General features: G+C 39.8%; 1 protein-coding gene across 1 annotated transcript; it reads left to right on the forward strand.

The window, feature by feature from the left end:
- The first annotated feature begins 11539 nt into the window (after positions 1 to 11539).
- On the forward strand, positions 11540 to 12946 carry LOC119766493. The gene has a single exon (XM_038251076.1). The coding sequence runs from the start codon at positions 11540 to 11542 to the stop codon at positions 12944 to 12946; it is 1407 nt and encodes a 468-aa protein (XP_038107004.1).
- The last annotated feature ends 97 nt before the right edge of the window (positions 12947 to 13043 follow it).

Below are 13043 nucleotides of genomic sequence, written 5' to 3' on the forward strand. Positions count from 1 at the left end.
ATCTCAACTATTGAGCTCGCCAGACTATCACTCCAAGGGCGGAGAATTCGTGCCCTTCGCTGCCTGCACAACTAACAAAAAAAAAAAATAAAGCTCGTATGTTGCAAGGAGGCCCACCCTCAACCAGCAGCACCATCAACCACCCTCGCCCGGAAGCCTTCGGAGAGTGTCCTTCCTGTTTGCCTTCCTTGCGGAATGTTTTTTTCCGGACCCCAACTCTTGCCTGCCAGATTCAATATTTCCGAGCAATCATGTGTGAAAATGGTTCCCGGAAGGGTGGATTGGTGGGGGATGGCAGCAGTTCGATCGTCTATTGTTTTCCGGCAACTTTTACAGGGGATTGTTGTTTTGTGGGAGAATTGGTATGGAGTATAGTCACGTCAGCGAATCTGGTGCGACTTGACAGTTTGAACGGTCGGAATGATGGATTGGGGTTGGCAGAGTGGACAAATTTGCGGGAATTCATTTGTATTCGTTGGGAGCACCATGCTAAGAAAGTGTGGTACTCCGGGACCCTCTGGGATGGGACATTGTATTTCCACGAATGCCCTGGACACTATTTGCCGTGGTTATAGCGCCACAACTCGCTCTCAAACGATTTGAATTGTTGCATGTATTTTAACTGTCGTAGATTTTTTTTTGAAGTATAAAGTATCATAAAAATGTTATCATGATTATCATGGAGATTGAAAATCATTAAAAAAATTGTAAAATATTGAATTGTTGAGAAAAATATTTTTGTCCTTCGTTTTCTGAAACATTATTACTACAATTTTTTAAAGTTTTGTTTTGCAGAAGTCTTTCTTTTTAGTTTGATTTATTTGCTTACTATTTTTTATACTTTTATCACAAGCAAAATTTATTGCAGAAATAGTTTTAAAAAAAATCATACTATCTCATTGAAAAAAAAAAAAAAAAAAAAAAACAATAAAGTTAAAGTTCTTCAAAAAGATAAACTTCAATTTAAGTAAATGTAGTTAGAAGTTCAAATTTGGTTCATTTCTGTAAATTTTTGTTCAACAAAAACTTCGAAAAATATTTGCATTGGTCTTGTTATGTGTTGTGTGTTTTGTGAAATATCGATTTTCGATTTTTATTTAGACACTTAACTTATTTATTTTTGCCTTCCTCACCTCACTGAAGCAAGGCTATAAAATCACTCGAAAAATGAATACACCTTAAATACACCTCCTAGATATACCTTCACGTATACCTATCGACTCAGAATCAAATTCTGAACAAATGTCTGTGGGGATGTGTGTAGACACGATTTTTTTTCCACACGATTATCTCAGAACTGACTGAACCGATTTTGGCCGGATCCACCTTATTCTGTTCGTTTTGGGTTCCCCTAAGACCCTATTACATTTTATTTTGTTTAGTAAAGTATTTAAAAAGTTGCGAAACGCCCGGTTGCCACATTGCTTCAAATAAGAGTCTGCATGTTTGCTGGAAAAGTCTGTATCAGGTATATATTTTTTTCATAAACTTATTTTTATTATTACTTTGTAAATGTGAGGAAGGCACCACCCACCTAATGGTAGATTTAGAAACGTTTTTATCTCAAAGGGTCAGTCATTGAACAAATTTCATGAAGAGGAACAAAAATGTTTATTTATTTTGTTTATTTCCGGAAACCAAACGAAATACTGAAAACTTATCCCTCTTTTCATCTTTTCAGGGTAGAAATCATTAAAAACTTGTCCAACCAGTACCAGTGACAGTAAAACCTGAACCATGCTGATAAATAAGTGCTCTCGTCACTAATTGATGAGGATGCTGTGTGCTGCCAAATGACACACAGGCTGCTGCTGCTGTTGCTATCAAACAACATCCAACAAACAACCTGTCGTTCAAGCCTGTTTCCAGCTCCTCCCCCTCCGCTTGAATGATGAGTATATTTATCAAAATATATTTCCACCAACAACGCCAGCAGCACTCTGCTATCTGGCCATCCTCTGCAGCAGGTTCCAATTTCTTCTGCAAACAATCGTTCAACCGTCGCCGTGACGTGACCTCCAAAAAAAAGGGGTTCCCAGGACCTGGTCCAGGACGACGTGGATGAATGGTCGGTTGATGATAGATGAATGGCTCTTGACTTGCCGCAGCAGCAGCGTGGTGGCGCACAAACACAATTAATTGATTGAAATTGCTGAGGCGATGGCTCGTTAATAAATTGATTTACTATCTGTTCGCCGCACTGAGTGCCACTCGTCGTCCGGGCGTTCCGTTTGGCGTGGTTGAGTGATTCTGCGGGAGTGGGAAATGCAGCCCGAGTGTGATTGGTGGAACAACAACAGGTCGTAAAAATTTATTGCGCCATCAAACGATGGTGTCGACGAGCAATTTGGCGAGCAAGATTCATCATCTTCGGTAGCAACAGAGTGGTTGCACTTGAGGGTTTGTTGAAAAATTATAATTAGTTAATCCACCTTAACATGTTTGGTGACTACCTTACATTAACATACTCTTGATAGGGTTATCAATTCTTAAATCTTTTGTGCTCGTTGAAAAGGTCTTTTAAATACCTATCTATAAATGTAAAATAAGACGGGTTTTCTTACAAAAACCACAATTTTTACAATATTCCAGACTTAAGTAAAAATGGTTTACTGGCATAACTTTTGAAGTACTTAACTAAACTTTGTAATTTTCAATAGCGACTTATGGGACCCCAGATAGTTCAAATGAGACCAAAACGGACAAAATCAGTTCAGCCAGTGCCGAGATAACCAAGTGACAAATTTTAATAAGGCCATGTCTGCTGTTTTTTGCAACTATACAATTTATTGAAACTTATATTGGATTACACTTATTTTATGAAAAACAAATTTTGCAATGTTGTGCATTTTATTTCTACCCGAGCAGACGGAAATAACTTTTGAATATTTTTTTTTGATATTTGAAAATAATAGACCAATAACATATTATGTTATTTATAACAAGATTTGTTATTCTTCGTTATTCTTCGAACAAATCTTCAGTTTGAGGTATTCTTCTATAACAAAAAATGTTATTCCAAAGTTGTTTTGGCTTTCAACCAATATCAGACCAATAACAAATTTTGTTATGATAACAGAAACTATAATTCAACTTTTATGCACAAATTGATTTTTCAAGAAGATTCCATAACATTTTCTGTTTTTTTTTAACAGTATTTTTTATCGAAATGACATGAATTTTGTTATTACTGTCTGCCCGGGTAGTACTTTCGAAACATTTAAAAGAAATTTTAATCACTCTTGACATTAAAACAATGCCCAAGTAGCATTTGGCAACATGATAAATTTGACTAAGTCCAGTATTTGTTTTGTTTTGCTGTAGAAACATATAAATGACATTTTAGCAACAATACGTTGCAATGTTGCAAACGTTTCGAATTGAAAACAACTTTACAACAATCCATTTCGTTTTGTAATCGAACATATTGAAAACTTATTGGTTCCATTGTTGCAACATGTGACTTAGCCCGATTTGTGTGCTAAGAATAATATCAAAAATCCTTAGATACAGTTCAGCCCAACCACTTGCTCTTTCATCAATTCATCCGTGGATCAGTGGTAGAGGCAAGGTGAGAAGATCTGGAGGTACCAGTCCAGAATCCCGACGGGGGCACTTTAGTTTTTTTTGTTTAAAGAGATTTTTTTATGTTTCGCGAAAATCAACGACAACATAATGGCAACATTATGACAACACAACAATCTACTTTACCGACATATTTAGACAAACAAATTGTTTCAGGAACTTCGTCGTAACAAAGTTGAAACAAGCGGCTAAATGTTGCCAACACCAAATTTTCGTGCGCTTTTTAGGGCACCACGAGTGTTCTAACTATGTTGTAATAGCACATTTTGGGTGTTACGAAATAGTTGCATTTAAGGATCCGCAACAAAAAATGTTACTTGGGTGCATTAAAGTATATTAATAAACATGAGCTTTGCTCAGTTTAAAATAATTAAAATTTACTGAAAATCTTATTTTAACAACAAAGTTTTCCATCGAAATTAAGTTTGTAATAATTGAAAGACTACTAAAATCGTTCAATTTTATAAAGGTAAAGATCAAGGTTTTTGACGATAAAATTATCAAGGTTCCATAACGATAACGATAGTTCTATCTTTATCGTTATTTTGATAATTCTATCGCCGATAATTTATATTTAATAAAGTTCTAAAATTGACTAAAACCAACCAAATTATGTTCAATTACTGAGCTTCCTCTTAGTTTCAAAGTATGAATACTTAAAAAAAAAAATAACAAAATACCGTATTTTTTTGAAAGTACTAATTTTTTTATAATTTGCAATATGGGTATCAAACAGTTCAAAATTTGGCATGCATTTTCACTGTTAAAAAGTTTTTTGAATCAAATTCTAAAATTTTCACAAAATACTATTTTTTCTTGTAAAAACTCTAATTTTTGTAATTCGCAATATGGGTTTTAAACGATTCGAGATTTTGAATGTATTTAGCTATTTTAGAGATTTTTGAATAAAATACTCAAATATTCACGAAATATCGTATTTTCTTGAAAATACTCAAATTTTAAAAAATTGTAATGTGGTTGTCATACGATTTGAATTGTTGCATCTAATCTAATCTAATCAGACGCTAGCGCAGCCAATCTTTCGAAGGGATCCTGGAGAGTGCCTTTGGTTAGATGACGCCTAGCACTCTTCTTGTCATTTATTAACATTTGTATTGCGCCATTGCATCGGAATGCATTGAAACAACACAAGCGTTAAAGCGGCCAGGCCTACTGCGTAAAGCCGCATCGCAGAGATGACTCGTAATTGGGTTGAGTTTGAGCACAGCGTGTTCAAACAACAACACAACTCTGAATCGACAGGGGAGGAAGAAGCGTGGGGACACACCACCATACGCTCCGAGGTTTTGGTTGTATTCGTTGGGAGCACCATGCTAAGAAAGTGTGGTACTCCGGGACCCTCTGGGATGGGACATTGTATTTCCACGAATGCCCTGGACACTATTTGCCGTGGTTATAGCGCCACAACTCGCTCTCAAACGATTTGAATTGTTGCATGTATTTTAACTGTCGTAGATTTTTTTTTGAAGTATAAAGTATCATAAAAATGTTATCATGATTATCATGGAGATTGAAAATCATTAAAAAAATTGTAAAATATTGAATTGTTGAGAAAAATATTTTTTTGTCCTTCGTTTTCTGAAACATTATTACTACAATTTTTTAAAGTTTTGTTTTGCAGAAGTCTTTCTTTTTAGTTTGATTTATTTGCTTACTATTTTTTATACTTTTATCACAAGCAAAATTTATTGCAGAAATAGTTTTAAAAAAAATCATACTATCTCATTGAAAAAAAAAAAACAATAAAGTTAAAGTTCATCAAAAAGATAAACTTCAATTTAAGTAAATGTAGTTAGAAGTTCAAATTTGGTTCATTTCTGTAAATTTTTGTTCAACAAAAACTTCGAAAAATATTTGCATTGGTCTGTGTTGTGTTGTGTGTTTTGTGAAATATCGATTTTCGATTTTTATTTAGACACTTAACTTATTTATTTTTGCCTTCCTCACCTCACTGAAGCAAGGCTATAAAATCACTCGAAAAATGAACTTCTTAAATACACCTCCTAGATATACCTTCACGTATACCTATCGACTCAGAATCTAATTCTGAACAAATGTCTGTGGGGATGTGTGTAGACACGATTTTTTTTCCACACGATTATCTCAGAACTGACTGAACCGATTTTGGCCGGATCCACCTTATTCTGTTCGTTTTGGGTTCCCCTAAGACCCTATTAAATTTTATTTTGTTTAGTAAAGTATTTAAAAAGTTGCGAAACGCCCGGTTGCCACATTGCTTCAAATAAGAGTCTGCATGTTTGCTGGAAAAGTCTGTATCAGGTATATATTTTTTTTCATAAACTTATTTTTATTATTACTTTGTAAATGTGAGGAAGGCACCACCCACCTAATGGTGGATTTAGAAACGTTTTTTATCTCAAAGGGTCAGTCATTGAACAAATTTCAAAAGCCATTTATATTCTTGCAAAATCTTCGAACATCTGGACGAGAAAATTGAAATTGCTTTTTTTTGCATCAAGTAGACAGTGAAATTAATCAAAAATGAAAAAAAAATGTGTTAAATTGTCCGGAAAATACGTTGGTGATTAATTAAAACAATAAAAATATAAGGAAAAGGTCAAAACTTAATTTCAATACTTAAAACGTTAACATATAATATTATGAGGCATTTAAGGGTTAAAATTTTATTCTCATCCAATTTCTTGGACAATTTTCTTTAAAATGCAACCTGTCTTTTGCTCAAATAGTACAACTCGTGCTGAAAAAATCTTATTTTTGCAACTTGTTGCATAAATTAGCTTTTCAATAAATTGACATAATAATTTTTCGCGAATTGTTTTAAGAATTTCCATTTCCCAAAAAAATAATTAATATTTGCAAATTCATCAGACCACTTGAGTTTCTTAAATGCACATAATTCCAATTAAAAGCTTAAAAGCGTTAACAAGGATTCCGCAGAAATCTGATCTCATTTTGCAATCTTTACTCCGATTGCTGGAACGGCATTATTTGTTTGATTTCAGCTGAAATCATTACCGCGCAATATCTGCTCAGGTTGCAGCAGACCAACTACTCACACATCGGCGGTATCATCCAGGAAAGCAGTTTTGCAAACCAGAGATTCTGCGGAATTTCCCGTCAACTGAGGTTCCCAGCAACCATGTGGGTTTCACGGGAAATGCAATCAGTTTGGAGCAAATTTATGTTCTATGAAAGTACAATTTAATTCAACTTGCTCAAACAAACGAGAATTCAGAATATAAATTCACTTCTCAATTTTAGTTTGTATTTTTTACGCTTTATTGTACATATGTAAGCTAATTGTATTGAATCAACAATGTGTATCAACTTTTTCTGAACTCAAACCTGTCATAGCTAATTGACTGACATACATACAAAACACTAGTTTTCCAAACAGTTACAATAAGTTCTACTGCCAGGACCTCAAAACCTCGAACTGATTAGGACAAATAGTGCACCTGGTTATCCTTTGTTACAATTCAGAGATTTCTTTTGCTGACAGTTTCAATTTGCAGATTGAACAATGCTGGAAACACAGCAAAAACTTTCGTTTAATTTTTTGAAAAGCTTTACATAAGTTTCGCTTTAATTTCTCACCGTGAATGACCTCTTTCAACGGATATCTTTTGTACTGCATGCAGATATATCGGCCCTTTTAGAGATATCCTTTGCTGGCGAATCGTCGAGGAGCAATTGCCGTTATTGGCCTCCCCCGGGGGTTCTGGGAATCCGGTTTGCATACATGCAAGCTTCCCTCCATCGATTTTATTGGCCCCATTGTGGAGCTGGCGAAAGTGGAGGATGCAATTTTCATGAAAATTTCGAGCTCGTATTCTCGATTTTCCACTGCAATACATGATCGCTTCGTCTCTTCTTTGTTCAAATGATGTGGTACAGGGGGTTGTCCAAAGGTACGGTTTAATTGGAGTGCTTTTCTGTGCGGTGGATCTTCTAAAATTCCAAAGCGCTGTACTGTCCACTGATTTAGTTCTGGAACAGTAGGTTGATGTTAGTTTTGTTGGTATTTTTTTTTAAATTTCATTGCAATTCGAAAATTTATTATTAATAGGAAAATATTTCTTTTTTGTAAAACTTATGTAAATTTCCAAAAGGATTTTTATCAAGATTGCATATCCGTTAAACGTGTGTCGTAGACGGACATTCCCAAAAGCCTACTCTCCGTATCGGTTCTGGATTCTGCAATGGACCAGCAGAAGAGACAACTCGTAGACAGGAGAAAAAAAAGAAAAAAGGGGGTCCATTGCTTTCATCGAGAACTGTACGTATGTACAAGTGTTGGTAAATAAGTAACATTCATTGCACAAAACTGGCCTCCGCAATACCAAATGATGATGCTCCACGATGAAGGGGAGGGGAAGTGGTGTGAAAACCCATTAAGCATGAATGAAAATTGACGTCAGCAAACAAGGAGGGAGCGAGGTTGGTTCTCTGCACGTGGAACATTGAACGGATGCACCACACGGTGTTGGAGGATCGTACACCAGGTGATGAAATCAATTGTTGCGATGTTTGAACAGCAGCTTCAGCAGAGAGGGAGAGAGCGAAATATTAATTGAAGGGAACTTAATTTTTGATTGTTCCTCAATTATGACGGTGTTCAGACGATGAATAGATGCTATCGGTTTGCAATATTTATTGCGAAAATTGTTCGATGAATGGGTTCCCTTGTTTGAGAAGTGCTGCGCTGCCGCATTGATATCAATTAGTACTTCAATGTGCTCCACCACTCTTTAGTGATGCCATAAAATTAAAGCTCAAAAATTTTCAGAGAGATAGAAAACCACGTAGGTTGAGTTAATATTTGCTTCCCGCCAGGAACGAAAATTACCAATCAGCCAATCAGGTACTCCCACGGTCCCCAAAGTAGAAATTTTCATCCTTGAGTAAGTTCGGAATCAACTTACTTTCACAGCCCCCCCCCCCCAGAAACCGTAGCCCACAAAGCTTACCAGCGTATGGTTATGTTACCCCCCAAACAGCAAACAATTCTGTTGAAACTTGGCTTGGTTGATCCCCGGGGAACTGCTAAGAAGAAACCGCGATTTGGTTTACAGTTTGCTGGTGCTCGAACGGGCCAAAAAAGTGTGGAGCGGCGTAAAATATTCCGGAATACTTGAGAAGGGCGAGACGTTAGGGTGATTCACCAAAGTTTAAAAAAGCGCTCAGTGGTCGATACATATATTTTTTTCTAAATTCCAAAAATATATCAGAGCAGAGTTTTAAAAACCTCGTTAATTATTGATTTGATTTAATTTATTGTTTTTTTTTTTTTTTGGAACAAATTGAATTCAAAGGAACAACGAGGAAGAGACTCATTGAGCTAGAAAAGAGGAAGACAAGGGAAAAAACATCGAAGTATGCAGTTTGACAGAACTGAACAAACCATCGATAGATGGAGAAATATTGAGATAGAGAAGATCAACAAAAAATTTTTTAATATTTTTTTTTTTTCAAATGGTCTTATTTCAAGAATAAAAACCAGAAATTACGATGAAATTCATGTTATAGAATTTCATCGTAATTTTTGGTTTTTATTCTTGAAATAAGACCATTTGAAAACAATATTTATAAAGATTGATAATTGTACAGTATTTTTGTTTCGATAAAACCGCTCAGAAAGATTCAAAAAGTAAACAAAATCTAATCAATTATTGGGCACAAATTCTATGTGAAAAATAAACATTGAAGATATTTCTTTTCGTTTCTGAGATACGCCCACTATAACGGAATCAATGTTTAATGATACACTGATATTAATTTAAAATACATTGTTCGATACAATATTTTAGGATATTGTCAAACATAGCCAAGGGTACGTTATCCATTAGTGGACCCCTTTCCTATAGTTGACCCTCTGAAGGGTTTTTGATGAAAAATTCAATAAAATCACAATTTCAAGCGTGTTGTTATCTACAAATCTTTTATTTGGCATGTTCAGCATAATTTAAAACAATGTTAACTGCATTGAATTGTCCTTTTAACCAAAATAAGTGTTTTGAGTTCGACATCTGAAATCAGCCATGGCCACTAGCATTTTCACAACAAAACTGCATTTATATTTTATGATTGAATTAACTATCCTATCATTTTTTGACTGATTATTTAACTTCAGCAAGTCGAAATAATGTAAGTTTAAGGATCTTTACTAAAATATAGCGAAGAACTGCCATTTTCGAGCAAAAATTAGGGGGGTCCAATATTGTTTGGTTTCTATTAACCCCTCGGACCGTGTGGACCGAGAGTTCTAAACCGCGAACGGCAGATCCCTCTGATCGCCATTTCGCCGCGACCCCACGAGAGAGGAGAATTTGAGCGCGATCCTGACTGCTGAGCCTGAGCTAGACCTGCGATCGAGTTACGCGTTCAGTACGCTTCAGCGCTTCACTCCGCGAAGACCCGCACGCAAAACCTTCATCGTCACCATTTAACAAGTTGTGTTTTACTTAAGAATTAAAATAAATTTAAGTCCAATTAGTCTGGTTTTTAATAAATAGTTTTGCTTTAAATAAAGTGGTTTCAACATAACGCGTGTGTGTCATTTCGGCCTATAGGCCATAAACCGCGAAACCCGTGACCATCCCGAAGTCGGATTCCAAACCCATCCGACAAGAGCCTGAAGTCGTGCCAGGAACGATCGCCGGAGTACTCCATCCCATCCCGGATCCGGCCATTAACCCCAAGGACCGCCTGCCACAGGAGTGGCCGCGCGGAAAGCCCGGAGCCCGGAGCATCCCACATCCCAACCAACCAGGTACCCTCAACCAAAACCGGTTCCAACATTTGGTCCTTCGAACCGGATCGGTTGAAGGTACCCGCCTGGAGTCGGTTTCCCGCGTCCGGAACGCGCCGGACCAAGCCGATCGGACCGCCATTGTCGCGAGGACGCACAATAGGCCACCGCGGACAATTGGATATTGTCGGAGGAGCCCTACAAATCCCGAGTTCTTTGTCGAGGAGGTACAAAGGACGTTCCGCCATCGAGGTTCCCTGAGGTTGGCGCCATTTCCCGAGCGTCATCTCACCCGATCCCGGCCAAGGATTGGCCTGATTCCAACGGTTTGGCACTCATCCCACGGACTGTGCCACTAATTGACGGCGATTACCACGATCGCCACTTGTACGAGGTTCCCGAGTTTGGTGCCATTTCCGAGCGTCGTCCCGACCGCGCCGGCCAGTGTACGAGAGTTCCTGATTTTAACTTTACAAGGCCCGTTTTAATCGGGAGCAGGTTAGTACCGCCCCAATACCCTAAAATCGGTTTAGTCGGTGTTACGCTTTGGCACTTTTCCCTCCCGCGAGTCAAATCGCATCCAGGTGTGCCAGCCTCCAGACGCTGCAACGTTCCCGAACGGTCATCGGAACTGACCGTATCCGTGCTTGGACTGTCCTGGTCCACCCCAGCGAACCGATTCGCACATCGGTACCCCGTTGCACGCGCCCGACAACCGATCGTTCGAGCCGATTTGGATTCGGCACTGGATTCGAACGAGACCACGCCCAGCGAAGCTCGAAAGGACTCGAGCTACCCGTCGACCGGAAGTCGGCATTGGTCTACCACACCCTGTGTGGTCCCGCCCATCGAGAGAGAGAGAGAGAGTGATCGTCGCCTGGAATCGATCACTACGTCGTGCTGCCGATTCGGCGTCAACCACCCACAATCCCACCCACCGAAGTCGACAGCGGACTGTCGGCGAGAGCAGCGATCGTTCGTGAACCGTCCCATCCCACAAAGCCCTGAGGTTCGTGCACAAGAAGGTCGCTCCATTTCCCACCTTGAGGTGAAGGCCCGTACCAAGAAAACGGTGCATAATTAATTCAAGGCACGAATTAATTGGCAATCGGTTAGTACCATTCAATATTTCCCCGCGCATCCCAAGGGTGCTCCTTTCGTGCTTGTTTATTCTAGCTGCCCATTTGTACACCTGCCACGATGTCTCGTCGCTCAACCGTGACCCGCCTACGCAACCTGATGACGTCGTTCAACGGGATCTACGCTTTCATGGAGAGCTACGACGCAAGCAAGCAGGCCGGCGAGCTGGTTATGCGCCTGGAGAAGCTCGAGCCGCTGTGGGACAAAATCGACGATGCCATCACGGAGGCGGAGCTAGCGGACAGTGAGGAGGGGACCGGCGAGGAGGAGAGAGGTGAGGATAAGGGTGAGGAAAAAAGTGAGAGTGGTGAGAAAAAGCGGTCCAAACCGGAGAGGTACGCCAACATTCGGAGTGCCTTTCAGAATAAATATTTTACGGTCAAAGCATTCCTGCAGTCTAAAATTCGGGAGCTTCCCGATCAAGCCCAAGCCCTGCCCATGGTTTCGCAGTCCGCCCACACCACCCCTTCTACCCAACACGTTAAATTGCCTACTATCAGTCTGCCAAGGTTCTCTGGGAACTATGAGGATTGGTTGCCTTTTCGAGATCTCTTCGTGTCGCTGATTCACTCGTCGGAATTGCCAAATATTGAAAAGTTTCACTATTTGCGGAATCAACTTGACGGTCCTGCCAAAACGGAGATCGCGAACGTGAAATTTACTGCAGACCACTACACTGTGGCGTGGGAGTTACTGGAAAAGCCGTTCGGCAACACCAAGCACATGAAGAAGCTGGAAATCAAGAGTTTGTTTGACCTACCAACTTTGCGGAAGGAGTCGGTTGCTGAGCTACGCGAACTGGTGGAAGGATTCGACAAAACCGTTCGAGTTCTGGATCAAGTTGTGGAGTACGCCAAGTACAGGGATCTTCTTCTTGTTCATCTGCTGTGCTCTCGTTTGGACGACAAAACGCTGCGCAGCTGGGAGGAGCACGTGTCCACGAAGACGGAAGAGACTTTCCAGGATCTGATCGACTTCCTGCGTCGGCACATCTGTGTTCTGGAATCTCTGCCTACCAAACACCAAGAGTCCCACCAGTCCAAACCCCGTAAAGCTTTCGCCACCAAGGTCTCCAACCAAAACACGGTCCATTCCAATCCCAACTTCGGCTGTTTGGCATGTTCTGACTCACACCCCCTCTTCAAATGCCCATCGTTTGCGAGGATGTCAGTCAGCGAGAGGGAGAAGATCGTCAATCAGAACGCGCTGTGCAGAAACTGTTTTCGGAAGGGCCACATCGCTAGGAATTGTACTTCTAGGTTTTCGTGTCAGCGATGTAAGGAACGCCACCATACGCTGGTCTGCTACAAACCGGAAGGAAAACCCAACCTATGTCCAGCCATCCCAGCAAGGCCAACCAAGGAGGAGGTAGGAACGGCGGCGACCGCTGAGTCGTCCTCTGCTGCTGTCGCGGAGACACGTACGGCGAACACCAGTTCTGCAGCTACGGTCGGAAAGGTGCTTTAGCAACCGCAGTACTTTTGCTCGTCGACGATGCTGGACAGGAGTTTCCAGCAAGGGCACTTTTGGACTCTGGGTCAGAGTGCAATATCGTCTCCACCAA

Source organism: Culex quinquefasciatus, chromosome 2 (genome assembly GCF_015732765.1).
Source record: "Culex quinquefasciatus strain JHB chromosome 2, VPISU_Cqui_1.0_pri_paternal, whole genome shotgun sequence".
Taxonomy (NCBI): domain Eukaryota; kingdom Metazoa; phylum Arthropoda; class Insecta; order Diptera; family Culicidae; genus Culex; species Culex quinquefasciatus.

Coding starts and splice junctions, on each gene's coding strand:
- LOC119766493 (XM_038251076.1), top strand. CDS start 11,540: ATGTCTCGTCGCTCAACCGTGACCCGCCTACGCAACCTGATGACGTCG.